This window comes from Felis catus, chromosome X (assembly GCF_018350175.1).
Source record: "Felis catus isolate Fca126 chromosome X, F.catus_Fca126_mat1.0, whole genome shotgun sequence".
Classification (NCBI taxonomy): domain Eukaryota; kingdom Metazoa; phylum Chordata; class Mammalia; order Carnivora; family Felidae; genus Felis; species Felis catus.
The window spans coordinates 93,613,206-93,641,127 of NC_058386.1; the positions used below are offsets into that span (position 1 = coordinate 93,613,206).

Below are 27,922 nucleotides of genomic sequence, written 5' to 3' on the forward strand. Positions count from 1 at the left end.
TTGTCTGCACAGAGAAGCATCAACAACAACAAGCTCGTCAACAGAAAGTGGAACTTCACGGAGCAGCAGTTAACCTTCACATGGGCGGGGAGGTTGAACATCCTGCATAGTGCTGCCAGGAAATCCCTATTTCATACTAAGGGGGCTGGTTGCATATGTAGGATGTCCCATCTCCCCGCCCACTTCATCGAGACACGCGCCAGAAACCCCACTGCCTCACCGAAGAACCATAAAATCGACGTGTCAAGGAGATACAGGTGCTGAACTGTCTCACTAGAAAAGCTCTGTGACAAATGTATTTAGTAGAGGGTAAGGCGCTGAGTGCTATCGCCTGGGCTCATAAAAGGCAGGAGTTATGGGAGTGGATCTGTAAGCTCGGGGTCAAGGTCAAGTGGACGTGTAAGCTCAAGGTCACGTTCACAGTAAATTTAAGAAGTATCTCAACGTCACAGGCAAAAGATTTTGGAACTGTAGTACAGAGAAGATTCAGCAATTCTGAATCAAGTTCAAGTGGGTGGAAACAGTCTAACCAGCAGAAGGATCAAGTTCCAAGGAGGTGGGTGTGATTCTAAGGGAGAAAGGTAGTGGCATGTTTCCGAAAGCATTTATAAGATATAATTGATGTCGGATGCAGTATCCAGTCATATCCAGGGAACTCTGTCAAAGGCAAGGTGATAGGAAATAACCAAGAGCAGACCTGAGTTCTCAAAAATAAGGGGTCAGGAATAAAATGGTAAAGCAAAATCCAACCAATCCTACGGGCTGGGGTCTTCTACTTCTGGATTCTATAGGGAGGATATAATCTCAGAATAAAAATAAGTCATTTAAATGGAATAAATACAGCTTTATTTTTAAAACCTACTGTCATACTTATTCCCCCAATTTTCACTATAGGCTGCAGAAAATTTCACTATGGACCTGTAGATGGGAAATACTGATCTATAGGAGCCTTTGCTGGCAGACGGTTCTGTCATGTACCAACTTGAGTGACAGCCTGGAAGCCGTTGAGTTTTTCAGACTTTAAGTTAGAGGCCATGTTAAACCAGGCCATCGCCGAAGACTCTGAAGTTCCAAAAAGGGGTTATTTGCTATGCATTCAAATCTGGGTTAAGTCTCCCGTCAACCATTCCTGGCTTTGGCACTCTTTAGTCAGTGGCAAATCGGCCAATCTTAGGCTAAGGAAAAGGCTGACTCCAGATTGAAGATCCAAAACATTTGCATCCTTTTTTTTTTTCCCCTCAGCAGCACAGATTCTCTGCTGGGATTCTGAACTCAGGGCATGGTTCAGAAATTTGTGGCTTTATGTCTAAGGACCCAAAATGCCCGTGCAAATCGATGGGTAAACTACTGTTTATAAAATTCCCTTATGTTGTGTGTGGAGGCTGCAGAAATATTCTCTTTCTGCCTTCTAATTTTATTTCTCCCTCAATCTGTCTAGAAGTTTACCAATTGTATTGATCTTTTCAAAACACCAAGATTTCGTTTCACCGAATTTTTTTCTATTATTGTCTTTCCACAATTTCAATGACATCTGCTTTTATGTTTATGACTTCCTTTCTTCTGATACTTTGACTTTAATTTGCCCTTCTTTGTCTAGGACTTCAAAATGGAAATTTAGATCATGGTTTTCAGATTTTCTTCTTTTCTAAAATAAACCATTAATGTTAGAAATTTCCCTCTGAGAACTGCTTTAGCACCATCACACAAATTGTGACCTATTTTTTTAAAATTTTCATTTAGTTCAAATTATTTTTTCCTTGACTTTGAGTCTTCCTCTTTGAAACATGAGTTTTGCAGAACTGTGTTGTTTAATTTCCAAATACTTGGACTTATTCAAGATAACTTTTTGTTATTGGTTTTTAGGTTAATTGTGTTAAGGTCAGAGAATCTACATTGCATCATATTGATCATTTTAACTTGTTAAGATTTATTTTATGGCCCATCATATGGTCTTTTCTGGTCAATTTGTTACGAGCTCTTGAAAAGAATGTGTATTCTCCTATTGTTGTATAGTGTTTTATAACTGTCAATTTAGTCAAGTTCATTGTTAGTGCTATTCAGTTTTTTTACGTCATTAAATTTTCTGCCTATTTTTGTCAATTACTGAAGAAAGGATGGTGAAATCTCAAAGTATAAATGTGATTATACTTTTGATTTGTTTTTTCTTTTTTATCATTTTTTTGCTTCATGAAATTTGAAGTTCTTTTATTAGGTATATAAATGTTTAGGATTGTTACATACCATTAATGCGTTGACAACTTTATCATTATAAAATGGTTTCTGTTATTCCTAGTAATATTATTTGATCTGAAATTTATTCTGATATTGATATAATAACTCCAGTAGTCCTTTGATTACTGTTTCATTGTGTATCTTTTTCCATCCTTTTACTGTGTATTTATTTATATCATCATATTCAAACTTGTAGGGTTTCTTATAGACATCATATAATTGGGTCCTATTTATTTTTGTTCTTTTTAATCCAAAGTGGCTGGTGCCTTAAATTGATACAATTTATACTTTATACCATTTACATTTAGTGTAACTACTGGTTAGTTGAAAATTATGTCTACTATTTTGTTGTTTTCTATTTATCTTTTTTTTATTCCTTTTTTCATATTTCTGAATTATTTTTGGCATTTATGCATTTTACATTAGTATTCCATTTTTATTGATCTATTGGATTTTGTACCATATTTCTTTGTACAGTTTTTTTTTAGTGATTACTCTCCAGATTAAAATATACATACCTACTGTTTCACAATTCCCCTACAGTTACTATTTTATCATTTCAAGTGAATATAAAAACCTTATAGCTATATAGATCCCTTTATCTTCCCCCCTTTTTTTATTGTAATATGGGATACGTCTCTATCCATTGAGAACCTCCTCAGACAATGTTATAATTTTTGCTTTTAACAGTCACATATATTCGAAAGACCTAAAATAAGAAAAATACTCTATTATATTTTCCAGATTATTTACCAGTTCTGTTGTTCTTCATTCATTATTGAAGTTTACAAGTTTTCTTGTCATCTAATTTTTTCTTTCTGAAGAATGACTTTTAGCACTTTTTAAAGCAAGTCTCCTGGCAATCAGTTCCTTGTTTCCTCTCAGATGAAAATGTCTTTATTTCACATTCATTTTTTTGAAGATATTTTCACCGGCTATGGAATTCTGGATTACGATTACATTGCCTTCTGGCCTCCATGATTTCTGATGAAAAATCTGAAGTTGTCCAAGCCATTGCTCCCTACATGGAAAAGAGTCATTTTCCTCAGCTACCTCAGCTGTTTTGCTTTATCTTTATTTTCACCAGATTATGATGTTTCTAGGCATGATTATCTTTGAGTTTAACCATTTAGGTTTGGTAGAACCTCTTAAATCTGTAAATGTTTTTTTCATAAATATGGGATGTTTTAGACCATTATTTCTTCAAATATTTTTCCATATCATTTTTTTCCTTTCCTCAGAGTCCAATGGCACAAACGTTACACATATTGTCCCAAAGGTCCCTATTATATTCATTTATTTTCCATTTTTTCTCATTCTTCTAAAGTTTGGATAATTTCTGTTGATCTATATTCAGTTTTAATGACTCTTCATCCGTCATCTCCCTTCATCTATTAAGACCATTCAGTGATTTTCTTCTTTTAGGTATTATATATTGTTTCAACTCTAAACCTTTCATTTGGTGCTTTTTATAAATTCTATTTTTTTTTTGAGATGTCCTCTTTCTGTTTATTTCAAGAGCATCCACGCTTCCGTCACCGAGTATGGTCATGATAGCTACTTTAAGGTCTTTATCTGTAAATTTCTGTCCTGTCCGATTTCTGAACTTAATGTACTTGAAATGGATTTGCTGAATTATTGTCTGTAATATTTGTTATTGGTTTTGAGTAAATTGTACAATTTAAGGGGATTGCTTTTATCACAATATAATGAAAATTTTAATTAGGAATAGCTTCTTTATTTTATCAAACTATTCTTCAATATCTATTAAAATATCATAAAATGTTATACAAATGATAATATAAAGTATTATATAGGCAGATATTTGTGATATTGAATTGCTCTTGCATTCCTGAAATAATTTTTGTCTTTCCATGATGTATTATTGCTTTGACACTTTGCTGTATTCTATTTGTTAATTTTTATGTGTAACTTTGAATCTGTATCAACCAATGCTATTTGTCTCTAGTCTCATTTTTTTCAGCGTTTTGTAGGTTTTGATATTGACACTATATTGTTTTATGAAATGAACTGTGGTAACTTTTAAACTTTTCTACGGTCCTTCATCTTTTCATATAGGTTAATTTAATAAGATCACTTACCTTCTTAATTCTCTTCTAGCTTTGGGATTACTCCTTTGGTTTATTATCTTTTTATAAAAAGCAAATACGTAAAAAAAATAGTTATAAATGTACGTTAACGGCCACACAATGTGTAAAGATGTAATCTGTGACAATAACAAAGACAGAAAGAGATACAAAAGAGCAAAATGCATACTACTGAAACTAAGTTGGTATTAATTAAAACTTGATTGTTAGAATGTTAAGGTTATCATTTTAATTCCCAAGTTAAAAAAAAAACTAAACTAATGTACAGAAAAAGAAATAAGAAAAAATCAAAAGTTACCCTATAAAAATCAATTAATCACAAATAAAGTGAATAACAGAAACATTTATGGGGAAATGGTATGTATCATATAAAAACAAATAACAAATAATGGAAATAAATCCTTCTGTAGCTGTAATTATTTTAAATGTAAATGAACGAAACTGTCTAGTTAAAAGACAAAGATTAGCAGAATTGTTAAAAACATATGATGCCAGAATGAATTTAAAAAAAAGAACCTTTCTTTATATGCTGTCAATAAGAGACTCATTTTAGACTCAAAATCACAGATAGGTTAAAGTAAAAGGATGGAAAAGATATTCCATGTAAACAGTAACCAAAAAAAGGCAAGGTGGTGAGGCGCCTGGGTGGCTCGGTCAGTTAAGCATCTGACTTCGGCTCCGGTCATGATCTCATGGTCCGTGAGTTCGAGCCCCGCGTCCGGCTCTGTGCTGACAGCTCAGAGCCTGGAGCCTGTTTCAGATTCTGTGTCTCCCTCTCTCTCTGCCCCTCCCCTGTTCGTGCTCTGTCTCTCTCTGTCTCAAAAATAAATAAACGTTAAAAAAAAAAAAAGGCAAGGTGGCTATATTAGTGTCCAACAAAATAAAACTTAAGACAAAAATTGTTCTGAGAGACAAAGTAGGACATAATATATTGATAAAAAGTTCAAACCATCCAGAAGATATAATAATTACAAATATATATGCACCTAACAACAGATGCAAAAAAATATAGGAAGCAAAACTGACATAAATTAAGGGAAATAAAGACAGATCTAAAATAACACTTGGAGACGTGAATATCCCATTTTCAATAATGAATAAATAGAACAACTAGACAGAAGATCAATAAGGAAACAGAGGACTTGAACAATGCTATGAAGCAACTAATAGACATATATAGAACAGACATATATAGAACACCCCATCCAACAACAGCAGAAACAGCAATTTTCTCAAGTGCACAAGGAACATTCTCTGGGATAGATCATATATCAGGTCTCAAAACAAACACTGACATTTTTAAATATTACTGGGGCACCTGGCTGGCTCAGTTCGTTAAGCATCTGACTTCAGCTCAGGTCATGATCTCATGGTTCATGAGTTCAAGTCCCGCACTGGGCTCTCTGTTATCAGCACAGAGCCTGCTTCAGATCCTCTGTCCCCTTCTCTCTCTGCCCCTCCCCTGCTCACTCTCTCTCAAAACTAAATAAACATTTAAAACATTTTTTAATATTACTATTTGAAATATCTTCTCCAAAATGAAATGAAACTAGAAATCAATAACAGAAGAAAACTGACAAATTCATAAATATGTGGAAATTAAACACCACAGTCACTATTAAATATCCAATGTATCAAAGAAGAAATTACAAATGAAATTGGATCGTAAGGAACTAGAAAAGAATAACAAACTTAACCCAAACTATCAAAAGAAAGAAAATGGTAAATATTAAAATGGAGATAAACAAAATAGAGAAGAGAAAAAAACAAGAACAAGAAATCCAGGACTACATGGCTTCACTGACAAAGTTTACTGAACATTTAAAGAATTAACACCAATTCTTATCAAGCTCCTATAAAATAGAACATTGAGGGAACACTTTGTAACTCATTCTATGAGACCAGCAATATCCAGATATCAAAGCCAGATTATGACATTATAAGAAAAGACAAGCATAGTCCCATATTACTTATAAATATAGATGCAAAACTCCTCAACAAAATACTAGCAAACTAAATATAACATCATAGTACACACCATGCTGAAGTGAGATTTATCATGGGAATGCAAAGATAGTTCAACATATAAAAATCATGCATCACGTATAGAATTAAGGTCAGACAACCACATGATCCTCTCAATTGATGCAAAAAAAAAGTGCATTTGACAAAATCCATCACTCTTTTATGATAAAAACAGCCAATAAACTAGAAATACAAGGAAACTTCCTTAACATGACAAAGGCATTTATGAAAACCCACAGCTAACATCCTACTTAATAGTGAAAGAATGAAAGATTTTTTTTTTAAGAGCAGAGAAAAGACAAGACGGCTGCTTTTATTGCTTCCATTCAACACTGTACTGGAAATTCTATATAGAGTAATTGAGCAAGAGAGAAAATAGAATGCAATGGAAAATTCGAAAAGCATGTCTAACATTATCTCCATTCACAGATGACACAGTCTTATAAATGGAAAATCCTAATGAACCCTCACGCACAAAACTAGATCTAATAAATGAATTCAGCAAATTGCAGGATACAAGCTTAACCCATGAAAAGCAGTTATAGTTCTACATACTAGCAATGAACGTGCATGAAGGAAATTCAAAACCGATTCTATTTACAACAGCATCAGAAACATCTCAACCAAGAACATTAGCCATGAAAAGGAATAAAGTATTGATCCATGCTACAAAATGGATGAACCTCAAAAACAGTATGTTAGTGAAGGAACCCCAGGCACCTGTTGTAGGATTCCATTTATATGAAATATCCTGATTAGCCAAATCCATAGAGACAGAAAGCAGATTAGATTGTTACGGGTGGGGGGAGGGGAGAGTGGAGAGTGACTGCTTAGTGAATAATGGTCTCCTTTTGGAGCGATGAAATGTTTTGGAACTAGAAAGAAGTGATGCTTGTATAATACTGTAAACGTACTCAATGCCACAGGAACGTATACTTTAAAATGATTAACTTTAGACTTTATAAATTTTATCACAATAAAAAATAATATATGGGGGCGCCTGGGTGGCTCAGTGGGTTAAGCGCCCAACTTCAGCTCAGGTCATGATCTCGTGGTCCGTGAGTTCGAGCCCCACGTCGGGCTCTGTGCTGACAGCTCAGAGCCTGGAGCCTGCTTCAGATTCGGTGTCTCTCTCTCTGCCCCTCCCCGACTCATGCTGTCTGTCTCTCTCTCTTTCTCTCTCTCTCTCTCTCAAAAATAACTACGCATTAACAAAATTTAAAAAGTAATAATGTATGTAACACTGAAGGCATTGACATAATCACTGTCATCATCATCATTCCTATGGAAAATAATGTTAGCCAAATTCCACTTTACTTTAAAAAGCGTAGCTTATGAGAGGAAAGAAATAGACTAAAATGTAAGACTGTAGACATTTTGATTTGGATAATATGTTCTTGTCTTCTCTCTTTTCTCTTTCAGATTATGTCTGGCCACTACCTAGATATTTGTGCCCCGTCTGGATTTCTTTGGATGTTTTATTTTCAACAGCGTCCATCATGCACCTCTGCGCTATCTCGCTGGATCGGTATGTAGCAATACGTAATCCTATTGAGCATAGCCGTTTCAATTCGCGGACTAAGGCCATCATGAAGATTGCTATTGTTTGGGCAATTTCTATAGGTAAATAACTTTCTTGGCCATTAGAATTGCAGCGGCTATGCTCAATACTTTCGGATTATGTACTGTGAACAACGAACAGACGTCGACTGGTAACATTTGCGTTTAATCGGGATTCTATTTAAGAATTATTCTTAACCTATTTATCTGATATTTAGGTTAACAATAATGAAAGAAATGTAATGTATGCTAATATGTAAATGTGAACTTTCTATTTATGCCGCTCAAGTATTTTATGCACCCGTATGCCAATGAATTCCGCAACACAGATGCAAAATCTTTTGAGACATTTAAAACGATTTGAAGATGACAGAGATATTTGGTCATCTAAATTTTTTAAATGTACCATTTAAATCTTGGAAAAGATCAGTCTATCACAGAACATTAACCTTAACATTTTTATTCTTTCCTATCTTCTTCAGTGGCAAAATCAATAGTGTCACATGAATCTTCATGAAGGAAACATGTCTAAATTTATGCCATTAATTGACCTAAAATACACTATGTGGCTGTTTTTAAATATCTTCTTAGATTCTAGTTATACAATACGAAAAAAAATCCATTGTTTTTTTTTTTTTTAAGGATTTGGGGGAGGTTGAAGTGAGAGAAATGATCATCTTATGGCTTACGATTGAGATATTCACAAATGCCTTAACAACGCTAATGTTCAAGTCACAAAACTTAACCAATTAGAATGTAAGGGCTTTTGCAATCTTCTTTTTTTTACTTTTCCCTTTTGTTTCCCTCCCCTTCCAGTTGGAACTTACATTTAGTGTCTCATTAAATAATTCCTCCTCAAAGTTATGTTTCTATGAAAGATTCTGGTAAAGTTCACAACACGATCAAGACATCCATACGGTCTTCACGGATACCATCTGAAGATTTTTGACTCTGGGTTTATTGATAAAATAAATGTAAGTTTTAAGATTGTTCTATTGCAGGTGAACACACACATGCATACCTTTGGATAAAAAGCAAGAAAACTTCTCCCAGATAAAAAGTGAATCCGTTTACACAATTTGACCTACATATTCAAGGGCTAGCAGATTTTTACTTCCTCCACTCCAAAGAGCTCATCTAAAAAGATGCTGGCCCTTCTGGTGCTTACAAAGGAAATGTACAGCTAAATTAACTGAGAGGATTAGGGGCATCAGCGTCTACTGACACGTGCATAATCTGCAATAATAGTTGTGTTAAAGAGAACAAAAAATATGGGAAAAATACTCTTAGCATTGAGAAGCTAATGAGATAGTGAGGGATCCAGAAAAAGACAGAAATCCAAGAAGAACAACTATGGCTTTTGAGTCACCATTGCCAGTGATGTATTTGCAAACCTGAAGATGTAACTGACAGGTGGGGAAGCGAATTTCACCGTCTCACAAGCAAAGAACATCCAAAGCAGGAATACAGAGCAGGCAAGGATCAACCCACCAGAGCTTATTTTTAGGATGCCAAAGGTCTCTACTCTAGAAATAAGGATGGGCCAGGCTTAAATCACCCTTGCCATGGGTAACCAATAGAAATCTGAATCCTGAAAAGGGGGTTAAGATGTTTTCATATTTTTTCATGTTTCTAAATTTTTTTGGTATAGCAAAAAAAAAAAAATTCTACACTTCACATGATTTCTTTTAATACTTTTCGGTTCCAGTGACTGGAATACAATGATAAACAGACACATGAAGAGAGAAGGCAACATGAATCAGCTACAACATAATAAAAGATGATACAAACGAACTCACAGACACTCAAGGTAATTACCACACATAGATTTTAAAGAACTATTTGTATTATGCATATGAAAATTACACGCTGAAATGAAATAGTTCAGCCAGAAACTACAAACCATAAATAGGAACATTGAAGATTGGAGAAACAACCTAACAACTCAAAGGCAGTTTAGACACAACTAAAAAAAAAGAGCATTACTGAAGGTTGATTGGAAGAAATTGTGATAAATGAAGCAAAAAGAATTGGAAGGATACAAAAGAGAGAAGAAAGACTAAGAATAGACATACTGTACAAAGTGAGAAGAGTTTTCCAAGGCGAGAAAAGAATTTTGCAAGGCAGAAAAGCAAGATTTGGAGAAATAATGGCTCTTGGAATTGAAGAAAGAAACTGATTCTCACGCTGAAAGAGCTCAAAAGGTCTCAAGCAGAATGAATAAAAAGAAACCAACATTTAGACCCACCATAACACCATTGCAGGAAAAAAAAGAAGAAAAAAATCAATTTTAAAGACAGAAAAATCAAGAGATCAACTTCAACGGAGCCCTGAGAAGATGGATGAATGCTTTGGCAACAGCAACAATGAAAGCTAGGTGTCAAAATGACAACGTCGATGAGCTGACAAAAAGTGAATCAGGAAACAAGGACAATGAAAATGGTAACTGTCGAATCACTGTGTTATACACCTGAAACGAATGTTACCTTGTGTGTCAACTATACTCAAAAAAAATTTTTTTTTTAATTTTAACGTTTATTTATTTTTGAGACAGAGAGAGACAGAGCATGAACGGGGGAGGGTCAGAGAGAGGGAGACACAGAATCTGAAACAGGCTCCAGGCTCTGAGCCGTCAGCACAGAGCCCCACGCAGGGCTCGAACTCACGGACTGCGAGATCGTGACCTGAGCCGAAGTTGGCCGCTCAACTGACTGAGCCACCCAGGTGCCCCTCAAAAAAAAATTTTTTTAATGAGTCCCTGAAGAAAAGAGCAAATGGTAAATGTGTGGTTAAATATGAAGAACATTAACTGTATGAAATAATAATAATTGTGACTTCTGAGGCTTAGAATATGTATGGAACTAAAATGCACAAAACAATAGCACATAAGTAAGAAAGGTTGAAAGTTAACTGTTTGCATTGTCCAGGAGAAAGAAAAAAAAGGATTTTTAATATTAAGCTTTGATGAATAAAGTATAACTTGTACTTTCAAGGGTATTCACTAACAGAAAAGGAGTGTTTTCCAAATTTACAAAGGAATATTATAGAGTAATAAAGCGAATCCAATACAGGGCAATAAAAGATAGAAAAAGTAACACACATCAGGTGGAAAAATATAAAACACGTACTAAGATGGCAGGATTGAAACCAAATATATCAATAATTATATTAATTGTAAATGAACCAAATATTCTAAGATTGTCAGACAGGGTTTGAAAACAGAATCCACCTATGTGTTTATAAGAGGCATATATAAATCATAAGGAAAGTAAGAAATAGAAAAATGTATTCCACACAAACACTAACCAACAGAAAGACTGTGGAGCTATATTAATAATCTGACAGAATACACTTTTCACTAAAATAAAATATTTTAAATAAAGAAGTTTATTTCGTAATGATAAAAGATTTAATTCATCTGAAAGACATAGCATAATGAACTTGTATGTGTATAATAATACGGCCTCGAGGGGCGCCTGGGTGGCTCAGTCGGTTAAGCGTCCGACTTCAGCCAGGTCACGATCTCGCGGTCCGTGAGTTCGAGCCCCGCGTCGGGCTCTGGGCTGATGGCTCAGAGCCTGGAGCCTGTTTCTGATTCTGTGTCTCCCTCTCTCTCTGCCCCTCCCCCATTCATGCTCTGTCTCTCTCTGTCTCAAAAATAAATAAACGTTAAAAAAATATATAATAATATGGCCTCGATATTACTAAATCAAAAAGGGACAGAACTATAAGAACAGTAGACAAAGCTACAATCATGGTGTGAAATTTTAACAAACCCTTTTCAATAATTGTATGAGAGCAATGAACAAAGCTGAATTCATTGAAAAGTGAAAAATACGTATTCCCATCATTTAAACAAGAAATATTTATCAAACTTGACTGTATACTTTGCTGTAAATCAATTCCAAATATTTTTTTTAATTTTTTCAAGGTTTATTTATTTTTTTTTTTTTAGAGAGAGAGAGAGAAAGAGAGAGCTGGGGAGGGGCAGAGAGAGAGGGAGAGAGAAATCCCAAGCAGGCTCCATGCTCTCAGCACAGAGCCCGACGCGGGGCTTGAACACACAAACCGTGAGATCATGACCTGAGCTGAAACCGAGAGTTGGACACTTAACCAATTAAGTCACCCAGATGCCCCTCAATAACGTTCAAAGTATTGGAACCATAAAGTGTATATTCTTTGGCAGAAATTCAAACGAGAGAGAAATGTTTAACAAAAGATAACCAGAAAATCTCCATATATTTGGAAATTAAGAAATTCTTTTCCAATAAACGTTGACCCAATAGACTTAGAATCCATTGATAATTCTTCCCTAAGTCATTTGTCATTATATGATTATAAAATGATAATTTTCCTTATGATTCCCTCCCACTCTTTGTATTTATTTATTCATACTGGTAAACACTTTTGATTTCTTTTATAGCCAGTATAGCTTAAGTCATTACTATACTTAATTTTTTTGGTCCTCAAATTGTCCTGGACTCTTTTTTGAGAACTCCTTTTAACATGTACCATCAGATCTTACTTTCTGACATGAATTTTGTCAGATTCACCTTTTACTTTCCATGCCCCAGTTCTGAAATCAGTCCTCTCAGACAAGGAACCCTTGGTCTTTTTAGCGGTCAATTGTTTTATAAAACAAGGTATGGAACCCAGGTATGGTCATGACTATGAGGACATTATTGCTCTTAGATGTCTATGCCTTTCATCCTCATCCAGTAACACAGGATTCTTCTGGTACTTTCCTAATTACTTATCAGTCCGCATATTTCTCACTGTGGGCTACGTGGTCCCCAAAAGCATCAATTTATTTATTTATTAATTATATTTTTAAAAATTTTTAAGGTTTACTTATTTTAGAGAGAGAGAGTGAGACAGAGCACAAACAGGGAAGGGACAGAGAGAGAGGGAGACATAGAATCCGAAGCAGGCTCCAGGCTCTGAGCTGTCAGCACAGAGCCCAACACAGGGCCCAAACTCACGAACCACGAGATCATGACCTGAGCTGAAGTCAGACGCTTAACCGACTGAGCCACCCAGGCACCCCATATTTATTTATATTTTTTAAATCCTACAATACAACAAATTCATTTCAGAATTTCTAGCCTCATACCAGTACAATAAATAAAACAAAATTTAAAAATTTTGCTACAATTATTTTTTTTCTCTTTAGAATGTTTCCCACCAAGGGTATGTAGTCAAAGCATTGTGTTCAGAATGCTTGGATTCACTTGAATTTTTTTCTTTTGTGTGGTTCTTTTGTTACCAATTGTTTACAGTTCGGGATTTTTTTGTTTCTGTATACACTCAATATTGATTTACCTTGACTTTGTTTTTCAACAGGTAAAATCTTAATATCATGTTCCATACCATATGCTTTCACTCATATGTGGAATTTAAGAAGCAAAACAAACAAGCAAAGGAAGAAAATTAAAGAGAGAGAGAGAGTCAAAGCAAGAAATATATGTTTAGTTATAGAGAACAATTTGATGGTTACCAAAGGGTACGTGGGTAGGAAGTATAGGTTGAATAGGTGACAGAAATTAAGGAGTGCACTTGTTCTGTGATGAGCACAGGGTGACATATGGAACTGTTTAATTCCTATATTGTATACCTGAAACTCATATAACATTGTATGTTACCTAACTAGAATTAAAATAAAAATTTTAAAAATATATCATGTTCCAAAAGTCAAAACTACACAAATAGTATAGTGACTTAGAGACATGTCACTCTCTCCTCTATCTCTTGGCTAACCCATTCACTCATTTCTCGAGTATATTTCTGGAGTTTATTTTTTCCAGAAACCACCCCACATATATTATTGTCCCTCTTTTATTATATAAAAGACAAAATGCTGCATACATGTTAACGCGTCGATGTCCTTCACTCAGTAGTAGGTCCCGGAACCACTCTATATCAACTCATAGCAAGATAGTAGATGTAAAACCAAATATGAAAATGGCCAACACACTCCATTTAAAAGCCAGATTTCTTCTCTTTTTTAATACTGCACTGGTAGATATGTCATAATTTATTTATCCAATGCCCTGTGTAGTATGAGCATTTAAGGTTGTTTCTACTGTTTTGTAATTATCGATAATTCCACCAAAAATAATCACGTGCATACCACTCACTCCCTCTCACCCTGTATGTGTTTCATGTTTTTGGAAATTTAACTTCAACAAAAATTCCTAGAAGGGGAGTTGATTTATCAAAAGGTAAAAGTATACATAACAATTAGTAAGGTGTTGAACCATTTTTCATCCTTACCAGCCATGTAAGAGACCCCGTTTCCCAAAGCCTTGCTAACAAAGTATATTTTCAAACTTTAAAAATTTTGCCAATCCAATAGGTGAAACATGTTAACTCCTTGTAGTTTTATTTAAAAAAAAATTTAATGTTTATTTATTTTTGAAAGAGAGACAATGTGAGTGGGGAGGGGCAGAGAGAGAGAGGGAGACACAGAATCTGAAAGAGGCTCTGAGCTTTCAGCAGAGAGCCCGACGCTGGGCTCGAATTCATGAACCGTGAGATCATGACCTGAGCTGAAGTCAGATGCTTAACCGACTGAGCCACCCAGGTGCCCCAACTCCTTGTAGTTTTAATTTGTATCTACTCTATGGTGAATGAAATTGAGCTTGTTATATGTTTGAGTGCCATTGCTAAATTATTTTTTTGCCAAGTGTATCTTTTGCTTATTTTCCTGTTTTTTTTGATCTTTTTATCTCTTAATTTCAATAGCTCTTTAGACATCACAGATAAACATTTTGCATGTTATAAATGAAAATTTTTTTCTGTGTTTACTATTTGCTATAGTGTATGGTGCTTCTGCAATGCAGAATGATTTTTTTTTCCGGTTCATTTTGCTAGTCAGACTTTATTTCTACATTTCTATGAGTCATTGTTAAAAATTCTTGCCCCTCACTCAGGTTAGATAGTAAATCACGCTTATTTTCCTCATTTTTAACATTTAGATCTCTGACCCTTTTGGGGTTTATTTTTGTACATGTTGAGATATGCATTCAATTTGATCTTTTTCCCAATCATCATCCCGTTGTCTCATGCTGTTTATTTAAAAAGCTTATGTAGTCTGTAATTTGCAATGCCAACTTTATAGTATATTAAATTTTCTTCCCTATCTGGCCCTATTTCTGAACTTTACATTGGCCCCCAGTAGTGTGTCCATTCGTGTACCAATTCCCCACTGTTTTAATTATGAAAATCTCATAATACATTTTGTCATCTGAAATGGTTCATCTTCACTCATGACTCTTAACCTTTTAGAGCTTGCCTAGACATTCTGGAATGTTTAATTTTCCATGTGAGCTTTAACATTAGCTTTCTTAGTTCCATTTTAAAATCCTGTTTGTATTTTGAGAGGGGTCTCTTTAACTGCATAAACTAACGGAGGAGGAAATTAACGGAATTGGAAAAACATACTTGCGCTCATCTATATATGAATTTCAATTATGGCTGTTCTGTCTTGTCCCTTAGACTTTACAGCCAAGCTTATGGTATTGTCAGTTTCATGTCTTCCCTGTCACCATTAATAGTTCATCATGTCAGAGTTACTTTTGTAGCTGAAGCTCTTCTCTGTAAGTTCATTAGCGACTTGCAAACTAACCCATCAGTTCTCCAACACTTTGGTATCAAGGTCTCTTTACACACTTAAACATTATGGACGACCCCAATGAGCATTTGGTTTAGATGAGTTATATATATATATCAATATTTACTGTCCTAGAATTTAAATTGAGATCATTGCATTTATTTGTTTAAAAGCCACAAATGGTATGGAAACCAATTTGACAATAAATTTCATAATAAATAAATAAATAAATAAATAAATAAAAGCCACAAATGTATTGTATGCTCACACAAATAACATAGCTCTATGAAAAATAGCTTTAGTTTAAAAAAATGAAGTTAGTGAAGAGTGACATTGTCTTATACTTTTATTTTTAATTTTTTATTGACACTTATTTTTATTTATTTTGAGAGAGATAGAGAGCAAGCAGGGGGAAGGCAGAGAGAAAGGGAGAGAGAGGATCCCAAGCAGGCTCCACACTGTCAGCACAGACCCTGATGCGGGGCTCAAATTCACAAACTGTGAGATCATGACCTAAGCCTAAATCGAGTCAGATGCTTAACTGACTGAGCCACCCAGGCACCCCTATTGTCTTATACATTTAAAAATCTCTTCATCATGGGGCTCTTGGGTGGCTCAGTCTGTTGGGTGTCCGACTTTGGCTTTCTTCTGTGATATCAAGCATAGGTCATTTAGAAAATATTGGCTCCCTGACGTATGCAGAGTTCCCAAATGTTAATATAGTATCAAAAACTCACGTGCGTTAATAATCCTTACCAATCCTATCAGCAAAGTCTCTAAGTATTGGAAAGATGTCAAACTCCCAGGGTGGATACAAGTTTTCCAAAGTTCCAATATTCACTTGAAAGCTCAAATTTTATCATCAGCAGTAAACACCATCTGTCTTCTTCCTTTACATGACGAGTTCGACTCCTCCATTTTTGAGAAAATATCTGCCAAATACCCAAGTATCGATAATGCTAGTGTGTCTGGCACTCATTTTCTCCAGTAAAAATGTTATTTCATGAGACAAGTGTCTAGTTCATCCTCCAAGTCTATCGACTGAATGAATGCTTTTCCTCAAAGTCATCACCTGATATCAGCATGCAGCACAAATGCCCCATGTAGGGGCACCCGGGTGGCTCACTTGGTTAAGCATCCGACTTCAGTTCAGGTCATGATCTCCTGGTCCATGAGTTCGAGCCCCGTGTCGGGCTCTGTGCTGACAGCTCGGAGCCTGGAGCCTGCTTCGGATTCTGTGTCTCCCCCTCTCTCTGCCCCTCCCCTGCTCACACTTTGTCTATCTCTCTCTCTCAAAAATAAACATTAGGAAAAAAACTAAATGTTCTAAGTATACTTCCATTTCATCACATAGTGTATTAAGAGCCAAAATTTACTAAAATGAATATTTTTTTACAGCTTGAGGAAGGACATTCCTAAGTAAAACTGGCCCTTTTTTCCTTGAAAGTGCGTGGTGGTGCATAATACAATGACTACTTGGACAATTTTACCCACTATTGTTTTGAACCATCATTAAAAATGTAAACACAGTAGGGGCGCCCGGGTGGCTCAATCGGCTGAGCATCCAGCTCTCAAGTATCAGCTCAGGTCATGACATCATGATTCGTGGGTTCGAGCCCCATGTGGGGCTCTGCACTGACAACACAGTGCCTGTTTGGGATTCTCTCTCTCTCAAAAAAAAAAAAAAAAAACCAACATAAAAAAGTGAACACAATAAAAACAGCAAATAACACGTTAAGATGATTATAAAAATAGTTTTGATTTCATCATACCATTGAAAGACTCTTAGAGATACCCAGGGACCCATGGACCACAGTTTAAAGCTGTGTTTTTGGGGGTGCCTGGGTGGCTCAGTTGATTAAGCATCTGACTCCTGATTTAGGCTCAGGTCATAATCTCATGGTTTATGAGTTTAAGCCCCATATCAGACTCTGCACTGACAATGCAGAGCCTGCTTGGAATTCTCTCTCTCTCCCTCTCTTACTCTCCCTCTCCATGCCCAGCCCTGACTCATGATCTCTCTTTCCAAAGAAATAAAACAAAAAAATCTAAAAAGAACTGTGTTTCCCACTTTAGCTCCCTCTGTGGCATTTGAAACTGTTGAGGATGCTTTCCTCATAATTCTCTCTTCTTCTGCGTGCTATGATATCATTTTTCTTGGGTTCTCTTCACTCTTATCTTTCTGTCTATTCTTATTTATTTTTTTCACTTTCTGCTTTACAAACTACAGTCTTCCCCAAGATTCTATTTTTTCTGATTGCTTATACAGTTTTCCTGGTTTACTTCATCCACAAGAAAAAACCCTAAAATCTATCTACTGATGAGTCTCAAGTAAACATTTCTAATTCTATCCAGATTATATCCAGCTTTCTAGCTTAAGATGTATAGGGATGTAGAGATGACTGTCGTACGTATATCTCACAAGCCATTTCGCCACGTCGCACTCATCACCTTCCCACATTTCTGTTTTGTCTTCCTCCTACATTGTTGTTTCTCAAGTGAACACCAACGGCATCTCCCATTTACCCAAAAAGGAACCTGGGAATCGTTTTAGAATTCTTCTCTTTCTCCCCATAGCAAATCAACACAACCTGTCCTTACTATTCCTTAATATTTCACCTTAATATTTTCACATTCCAGCCTCTCCATTTCCTCATTTGCTTTCTTAATTTAAGCCTTCATTGTTAATCATGTACACATCCACACCTCCTTCTCTCCTATCTCTGGGAAAGGAATGGTCCTCACCATACCCACGACACATCTTCACTTCTTTAAGTGAGCCAGGTACACCCATGATAACAAGAACCAAAATTCTTCTCCAAATCTCCACGTTCAATTTCTCAGAGAATTCCTTCAAACATTGCTTTTTAATCTGTTTCTCTGTGCCTTCTTTCCTTGCTGCCTTGATTTGTTTTAAACCGTCTTGGTTTTTGCATGTTGACGTCTTTGGCCGGGGCCATTTTCCATTGCTACGCAAAATTCTCTACCATATTAGTGGTTTGGTTACTTTGATACCTACTAAAGTACTACATTCATGATTTTTGTCCATCTTCATGACTACTTAGTAGCCATGGTTCACAAATCAGCCCGTGCCCTCAGACTCTCTATCTGAGCCCGTGCCCTCTATCTCATCTTTCAACAGCTTAGATATCATTTTCACCTTAGGGCAGTGGTATTAACCTATGTCTGTGAATAAAATTCATGGTATCTATAAACTTTAAACCTTTTTAAAAATTTTAAGTGGGACATATACAGGGAAGTACACAAATCTCCAGTATAGAGTTTGATGAATTTTTACAGATCTATACACTACTATAATGAACACACAGGAAAAGATATAGAATATTCCAAATATCCAGAGGACTGCCTATTGCCCCCTTTTTGTAATCTCCACTGGGTAACCAATATTCTGACTTCTATAACCACACACTGGCTTTGCCTGTTTGGAACATCATATAAATGGAAACACATAATATGCAATCTATCACGTACTCTTTTGAGTCTGATTTCTTTCAATCAATATTGGGTCTGTATGATCCATCCATGTTAGCGCATTTATCAGTAGTTGGTTCTTTTTCATTGTCACAGTGTTCCATTGTACAAATGTTTAAAAAATGGATTTACCTTGTTAATGTTGATGAACACTTGGTGTGTTTCTAGTGTTCGGCTATTATAAATAAAGTTGCAAAACACCTGAGTGCCCGTGTTTTTTTGTGGATAAAAACATTCATTTCTGTTGTTCTTTTACCCAAAAGAGAAATCAAAGATTTTTCCAGACTGGTTGTATCCATTGACAAAACCATCCATAACCTAAGAGACAAGAGAAATGTAATAATGTAAGAAATGCAAGAAAAAGAATAACTTTTTTTTTGGTCAAAAATTAGTATTGTCAGTCTTAACTGGGGGGCCAAAACACATTTCCTATTTGGGCCAGGTAGTAAATATTTTAGAATTTGTGGGCCATATATGATCTCTGTTGCATAAAAATTTAAAAACCTTTTAAAAATGTAAAATAATTCTTGGTCAACATAAATATAAGCTGTAGGCCAGAATGGCCTATGCGTCAAAGTTTGCCAAACTCAGGTCCTAATTAATAATTAAATGTGTTCTGGTAAGTATGTAGTGATAATCTCATTTTAGTATTTATTTTTATATCTCTAATGACTTATAATGTTGAATACTTTTTCTTATCTTTCTTAATGCATTTGGATGTCTTCCTTTACATCCTTTGTGATGTCTCTTTTCTACCCATTTGCCTATTTTCAATATAATTGTCTTTTAAAAATTGACTTCTAGAGGTATTTTTTACATTCTAGATGAGTCTTTTGCCAAATATATATATTCAGAATATTTTCTCCCAATCTGTCCCTAGCCTTTTCCTCTTTTAATGATGTTTGCTTTGTTAGTGTTTACTTTAATGGTCAGAGATTTTTATGTCCAGGCTAAGAAAACTTTCTATCCAAAGTTCAAGAAGATAAACGTCTCTGTTTTTGGTTTTCCTTTGTTTTTTCTTTTTTTAATTTAAATTTTAATTAGTCAATATACAGTGCAATATTGATTTCAGGAGTAGTAGAATTCACTGATTCATCATTTACATATAATACCCAACGCGATCCATCTTTGTTTTTTAACAGTTTGGTGATATTAGTTTTCACATTAATATTCAATAGCCATCTCAACTTAATTCTTTTTTTTCTAATTAATTAAGTTTCAAGTTACTTAACATATAGTGTAGTATTGGTTTCAGGAGTAGAATTTAGTGATTCATCACTTACGTATGATACCCAGTGTCCATCCCAACAAGTGCCCTCTTTAATGTCCATCACCCATTTAGCCCATCCCCTCCCTCCATCAACTCTGTTTGTTCTCTATATTTAAGAGTCTCTTATGGTTTGCCTCCCTCTCTGTTTTTATCTTATTTTAGTTTTCCTTCCTTTCTCCATGTTCATCCGTTTTGTTTCTTAAATTCCACATATGAGTGAAATCATATGATATTTGCCTTTCTCCAATTGACTTATTTTGCTTAGCATTAATACACTCTGGTTCCATCCATGTTGTTGTAAATGGCAAGATTTCATTCTCTTTGATCACTGAGTAATCTTCCGGTGTATGTATATATATACTACATCGTCTTTATCCACTACTGGGCTATCTGTTCTGTTCTATTGGTCCAGTAGTCTGTCCTTGTACCAATATTATAATGTCTTCATTACTGTAGCTTCATAATAAGTCTTGATATCTAGTGGATAAGCCCTTCAACTGTGCTCTTTGTCCTAACTGTCCAGGCTATTCTAAGGCTTTTTCATTTTCATATAAAATTTAAATTACTTTGTCAGTCTTCCAAAGAAAACATACTGTTGGTTAAGTCAGTATTACATTGAATCTATTAACCAGATAAGAATTGAAGTTTTAAAAATATTCTGGCTTTGTTAGGAGCCAAGCTCCTAAGCCCTATGGAATGAGAGTTGGCGCAAAGAACCACACGGCACTCCGACGTCGGCAGAGAGTCTTTACTGGTGCACCAGGGCTCCCCAGTGTTGGAAAGCGGGAGAGCCCCGATATACGGGGTTACAGGTCTTTTATACCATTTTGAGTTACATTTGCATACAGGCTGGTGGTAGGCTCTCTGCTCGGTGGTGGTTAGGGTTGGGGGTAATTTCGTCCTGGGAAAGCTTGGGAAATGGAGTTTCTCTCGGCAGATGCAACTTGGAGCCCGGGTGCGAAGCGGCAGGGGACCTCCGGTTTGGGAGCGCAAGCAGGTTTACAGAAGCGAGATGAAAGCGGTCATCGTTATTTATGTGAAAACCTGTTCCTGTCTTGCGTAGGGAAAGGTGGGGGGTACAGCTCTCCCAGGGTACGGATGTCTAACTGCAGATATCCTGTTTGTCAACTGGTGGAAGTGCAAGCCCTGCAAGTGAGGCGTTACGGAACTGAAGATAGGGTGGGGGTGTGTTATTAAGCTAAGCAGGGGTCTTTCATTCCCCCATTTTCTTTTGGCGTCGAATGAAACCTTTCATTCGATTGTATCTGGCCTTTCTGCATCAAATTGTCTTAGTTGGTGGTACTGTTGGGTTAGAACCAAGGCCTGGATGACAGAGAGTCTTTCTCTTATGAACTGTACCAAGCGGTTAAGGATGCAGGGTCCGAACACCAGTATTAATAGTAGGAGTATTAAGGGGCCCATGAGGGAGGAGACTAAAGTGGTAAACCAGGGGGATATCCCAAGTGTCTAGTCCAGCTGCCAGCTGGCAAAAATCAGGGGTAAGTGGGGGCCACCAAGTGTTAAGCGCATGGTTACCTTGGACCTCCCAGACAACTTCCCCACTCTGGGAGTAGATTTGCCAAGTCAAGGTGTAAACCTGATGTGGGTTCCCCTCTTTGACAATTTTAGCTCCAATTCCCGCCCCCAAGCTTGTGAGGACCCACAGAAAGACCATTCCTGCTGGGGGTTTCATTTTGGGTTCGTGCAGGGACAGGGTGGATTAGCAGTCAGACACGGGAGAGTCTTATCTTAAGAGGGTTCTCCGAACGGTGGAGCTTCCAGGTTTTGGGAGTTTCTGGTCCAGGGGTTTTTGGGGCTACTTTGGCGTGCGATGCGTGAATCCAGGCGGCAATCCCGTCAACCTTTACGGCGGTGGGCGTGGTCAGCAGGACGATGTAAGGTCCCTTCCAACGAGGCTCCAATCCTTGAGAGCGGTGCCGCCGGACTTACACGGAGTCTCCTACCTGAAATGGGTGGCTAGTTTGTGGATGTCCTGGCCGATACAGTTCGGCCAGGGGTGTCCAGATTTGGGCCTGCACCGCTTGCAGCCCTTTTAGTCGGGCTTGTAAATCAGTCTTAGGATCGGAGGGGGAGAAGGAATTGAGCAAGGTTGACAAAAAGGGGGGGGTCCCCCATAAAGGATTTCATATGGGGTGAGCCCGAAACGGTTGGGTGTATTTCTGGCTCTTAACAAGGCCAGAGATAGGAGGCGTCTCCAATCTTTTAAGCCAGTCTCTAAGGTCAATTTAGTAAGGGTCTCTTTTATTGTTCTATTCATTCTTTCTACCTGTCCTGAGCTCTGGGGCCTATATGCACAGTGTAATTTCCAATTAATCCCCAGTGTCCTGGCGAGCCCCTGACTTACCTGGGAAACGAAGGCCGGCCCGTTATCTGACCCGATTACCTTGGGAAGTCCAAATCTGGGGAAGATTTCTTCTAAAATCTTCTTGGCTACCACGTGTGCCGTTTCTTGTCGGGTGGGGTAGGCTTCTACCCATCCTGAAAAGGTGTCTACAAACACTAATAAGTACTTATACCCCGCATAGTGAGGCTTTACTTCAGTAAAGTCTATTTCCCAATAGACTCCTGGGCGGTTACCACGAGTCCGTTTTCCTTCTGGCACTCGGGTAGCCCCAGCGTTTACCTGTTGACAGACCTTACAGGCGGAGGTCACCTGTTCTATGAGGGTGCCTGCCTTAGGGATTAAGAAGTCAGTTTTTTCAATCAGTGACTTCAGCTTCTGATTACTTAAATGTGTCCAGGCGTGCATTTGTTGGATCATTGCCAGGGCTTCCTTTCGGGGAAGGACTATCTTTCCTTCTTTTTCCCAGTCTTTAGTGTCCTGATTCAGTACAGCCCCTATGGCCTTTGCCTCTTCCTGGTCATCTGGGGTGTAAGCATATTTGTTGGTCGTAAGATCGGTTTCTTCAAGTTTTGTGGTCAAGGTCAACGTTTCTGCCACAGCGACTTGCCTGGCTACTTGGTCTGCCTGTCTATTTCCTGTTGCAATTGGGCCTTGTCCTTTCTGATGCCCGGGGCAATGAATTATGGCTACTCTTCGAGGAAGAAAAAGGGCCTTTAATAATGCAATGATTTCAGCTTTGTTTTTAATTTCTTTTCCTTCTGAGGTTAGTAGGCCCCTTCTTTCATAAATACTCCCATGTGTATGAGCCGTTGCAAAGGCATATCGGCTATCTGTGTATATGTTAGCCTTTTTCCCTTCGGATAGCTCTAGGGCCTTGGTGAGCGCTATCAGCTCAGCCTTTTGGGCAGACGTGCCAGGAGGTAGTGATTGTGCCCATATGATGTGGTGGCCATCTACTACCGCTGCTCCCGCCCTCCGGGTACCTGAGTCGATGTAACTGCTCCCGTCCGTATACCAAGAGTGATCCGCATCTGGGAGCTCTTGATCTTTAAGATCTTCCCGTGTCCCATGGGTCTCAGCCAGTACTTGCCGGCAATCGTGTGCGCTCTGTTGGTCTTCCGGTGCCGGTAGCAACGTGGCAGGGTTCAAGGTAACCGGAGGTCCAAATTGGATGCGGTCTGTGTCCAGTAGGAGGGCCTGGTAGTGAGTTAGGCGTGCGTTGGTTATCCATCGGTCCGGTGGCTGCCGCACTACGGCCTCTAAAGCATGCGGGGTGATAACAGTTAGTGGCTGTCCAAGGGTTAATTTGGCAGAGTCCTTGACCAGCATAGCAGTGGCTGCCATGATACGAAGACATGGGGGCCACCCCGCTGCCACAGGGTCCAACTTTTTGGACAGGTATGCTACTGGCCTCTTCCAGGGCCCTAATTTTTGGGTTAGAACTCCTTTGGCAATTCCTTGTTTCTCGTCTATGAAAAGGGTAAAGGGCTTGGAGGTGTCTGGCAACCCGAGAGCCGGGGCGGAGAGGAGGGCCTCTTTTAGGGCCTCAAAGGCTGACTGATGTTTTTCCTGCCAGGTGAAGGGTGCACTCTCTTTCGTGAGGGCATAGAGGGGGGCGGCTAGCTCAGCGAACCCAGGTATCCATAAGCGACAGAACCCAGCAGTTCCCAGGAATTCACGTACCTCTCTGGGGTTCTGGGGCGGCGGAATGCGAGCCACAGTTTCTATTCGCCCAGGGGTGAGCCATCTTTTCCCCTCACTCAGTATGTACCCCAGGTAGGTTACCTTGGTTTGGCAAATCTGGGCCTTCTTGGCGGATGCCCGGTATCCTTTTTCTCCTAATTCCCGGAGCAGATGTCTGGTACCTAGTATGCAGGCTTCTTTTGTGGGGGCGGCCAGAAGAAGGTCATCCACATATTGGAGTAGTGTTACTTCTGGATGTTGAGTCCGGAAGTCAGTTAGGTCCCTGTGAAGAGCCTCATCAAAGAGAGTGGGGGAGTTTTTGAACCCTTGGGGTAAGCGGGTCCAGGTTAATTGGCCTGAGATTCCTCTTTTAGGGTCCCTCCATTCGAAAGCAAACAGTTCTTGGCTCTGGGGGGCCAAGGGTAAACAAAAGAATGCATCTTTTAGGTCCAGTACTGTGCACCAGGTACGGTCTGGGCTCAGGGTGCTGAGCAAGTTATAGGGATTGGGGACCGTAGGATGGATATCCATAGTCCTTTTGTTGACCTCCCTTAAGTCTTGGACAGGCCTGTAGTCTCGAGTGCCAGGTTTTTTTCACTGGTAAGAGAGGGGTATTCCAAGGTGAGCGGCAAGGTCGCAGGACCCCAAGCTCTAGAAATCTGGTAATGTGTGGCTGAATGCCCATATGAGCCTCCTTGCTCATGGGATACTGCCTGATAGATACAGGCATTGCCGTGGGCTTTAGGTCAATTATGATTGGGGCCTGGCATTTGGCTCGACCAAGCCCTCCCGTTTCTGCCCAGGCCTGGGGAAAGTCCTGCAGCCAGGCTTCGAGGAGGTTAGTGGTGACCGGGGTTTCAAAAAGTCTGTGTTCGTCTTGTAAGGACACAGTTAAGACTTGGATAGGCTGGCCATCCCGGTTTAGCACTTGGGCCCCCGCTTTGGAGAAATGGATCTGAACTCCAAGCTTGGTTAGGAGGTCTCGTCCTAAAAGGGGGTATGGGCATTCGGGTACTACCAGAAAAGAGTGTGTCACTGTCCCTTGCCCTAAATCAACCGTACGGTAGTTAGTCCATTTGTGAATTTTTCTTCCTGTCGCTCCTTGAACCCAAGAGGTACGAGAGGACAGAGGCCCGTTTGCCTTGGTTAGGACCGAGTGCTGAGCTCCTGTGTCCACCAGGAAGGTGGTGGGATGCCCCCCTACAGATAAAGTTAGCCGGGGCTCGGGGGGGGCTCCAGAGCCCTGACGCCCCTACTCTCTCTCTTCGCCCAAGGTGAGTATGGGGGTAGATTTCTTTGAGTCTCTAAGGCGCTTAGGGCAGTCTTTGATTCAGTGCCCGCGCTCTTTGCAATAGGCACATTGGTCTTTTTCTATTTTGGGCCGCCTCTTCGTTTCCCCTGACTTTCCTGTTCTATTTTCTGTCACTACAGCTGCCAGGATTTTTGTTAGATGTTTATCTCTCTTTCGATCTCTTCGTTCCTCCTGTGCTTCCTGCTCTTTTGCTAGCCTAGCCTCCTTTTCTTCTGGGGTCTCCCTTTTGTTATATACCTTTTCTGCCTCCCTAACTAGTTCCTGCAACCCATAGGTTTGAATCCCATCTAGCCGTTGGAGCTTTCCTTTTATATCAGACGCTGCCTGATCTATGAATGACATGGCCACGGTAGCCTTATGTTCTGGAGCCTCGGGGTTAAATGGAGTATACATCCGAAACCCCTCTAGAAGCCGTTCCATAAAGGCTGCGGGGCTCTCCTCTTTTCCTTGGATTATGGTCCTTACCTTGGCCAAATTGGTGGGCCGTTTCCCTGCCCCCTTGAGACCCGCCAACAGAGCCTGGCGATAGATTCGGAGACTCTCCCTACCTGGAGCCGTTTCATAGTCCCAGTCCGGGCGGGTGAGGGGAAACCCTTCATCTATTTCATTGGGAAGCTGAGTTGGAAGACCTCCAGGCCCCGGCACATTTTTCCGGGCCTCCAGGAGAACTCGTTGCCTTTCCTCGGTAGTCAAAAGGACCTGTAAGAGCTGCTGGCAGTCGTCCCAGGTAGGCTGGTGTGTGAGGAGGATAGACTCTATTAGTGAGGTTAGGGCCTGGGGTTCTTGGGAAAAGGAAGGGTTATGAGTTTTCCAATTATAGAGATCGGATGCAGAAAATGGCCAATATTGGACAGTCCGGTTGACTGTCCGGAGAGGAAACAGGGAAGATTGCCAAGTGGGAGGGCCGTTCGGGTCGTCCGATCGCCGGAGACGGAGGCGGGGGGTCTGAGGTGGGGTCTGGGGAGTTAGATCGGGTGGGGCTGGAGTAGAGGATGGGGCTGACGTACAGGCGGGGGAAGAAGTTGGGGAGGGGGAGGAGGAACTGGAGGCAGGAGGGGAAGTAGGGGGCACCGGGGACAGGACGGAGACGGGGGCCAGGGGTGAATTATAGGGTGGAGGTAGTAAGAGGGGGTTGTGGGGCGGTGAAGTCTCTTCGGGGGCGTGGGGCGGCGAAGACAAAGCGTCTAGGAGGAGGGAGTCCCTTTGGGACTCATCGGGAAAAACCGGTTTGGGCGGATCTGGAGTTTGGGTTGAGGCTCGGTTTTTGGAGGTTTTCAGGGGAAGGAGGGTAGACTGAGAAGTGGGGCAGGAAGGAAGGAAGGGTTTCACCCATGCCGGAGGATTCCGGATGAGATCCTCCCAGGTGAGGATATAGGCCACTTGATCTGGATGACCTTGTGGTCCAGGATCCATTACCTTTGTCTTAACCTGTAATATAACAAAGAGGTCAAAAGTCCCGTCCCGGGGCCACCCTACAGATAGGGTGGGCCACTCCGATGAACAAAAAGTTCGCCATCGACCTTTTCGAACCTCAACGGATAGATTGCGAGCTCTTGCCTGGACGTCCGAGAAATGAGTCAGAGTCAAAGATAGAGGAGTAGTCAGTGTCTGTCCCATGGCTGTGTCGTCCTGTCCACGCGTCCACACACGCACACTTACACACACACACACGAATATGACTACAATGTCGATACAGACCAGACAACACAGACTAGACAACAACCAAGGAGCCGCGGCCAGGTATTCAGATTCAGATGGCAGGGGAGGCCTGCCTACGGATTTGGGGAGTCTGACGAACTTGTCAGTTCTCCCCTACAAACACCACCGAGGCGTCCCTCGGGGCTGGGGTGTGAAGGTTCAGGACACGTCTGTCCTCCTTCAACACTCCTACTGAGGTGGCCGGCCGGCCTCAGAATTCACAGTTCAGAGACAAAACATAGAACACAATACCTGTGTGTAGACAAAGGCACAGAAGTCTGTCTTCAGTCAGTCCGTCAGTGGCCCGGGCCGGAGAATCATCCACCGACGGGGCCGGGGTTCTCTTGCCTTCCCTCGGTTTCCCGGCCAATGCACCAAATGTTAGGAGCCAAGCTCCTAAGCCCTATGGAATGAGAGTTGGCGCAAAGAACCACACGGCACTCCGACGTCGGCAGAGAGTCTTTACTGGTGCACCAGGGCTCCCCAGTGTTGGAAAGCGGGAGAGCCCCGATATACGGGGTTACAGGTCTTTTATACCATTTTGAGTTACATTTGCATACAGGCT

At 39.5% G+C, this 27,922-nt stretch overlaps 1 protein-coding gene and 1 long non-coding RNA gene across 3 annotated transcripts in view; one reads left to right on the plus strand and one right to left on the minus strand.

The window, feature by feature from the left end:
* Positions 1-27,922, plus strand: part of HTR2C (5-hydroxytryptamine receptor 2C) — a 298,958-nt gene that overhangs the window by 221,713 nt on the left and 49,323 nt on the right. The window contains exon 5 of one of the 2 annotated variants that reach the window (XM_019824190.3): positions 7,788-7,988. In XM_019824190.3, coding sequence (XP_019679749.1) covers positions 7,788-7,988 — 201 coding nt within the window. The remainder of the gene's footprint in view (positions 1-7,787; positions 7,989-27,922) is intronic. The other variant, XM_019824191.2, reaches the window with a different exon arrangement.
* On the minus strand, positions 21,559-27,857 carry LOC111558662. The gene is made up of 2 exons (XR_002739760.2): positions 27,610-27,857; positions 21,559-22,263 (listed from the first exon to the last, which is right to left on the minus strand). It is a non-coding gene; the product is annotated as an uncharacterized LOC111558662 (long non-coding RNA).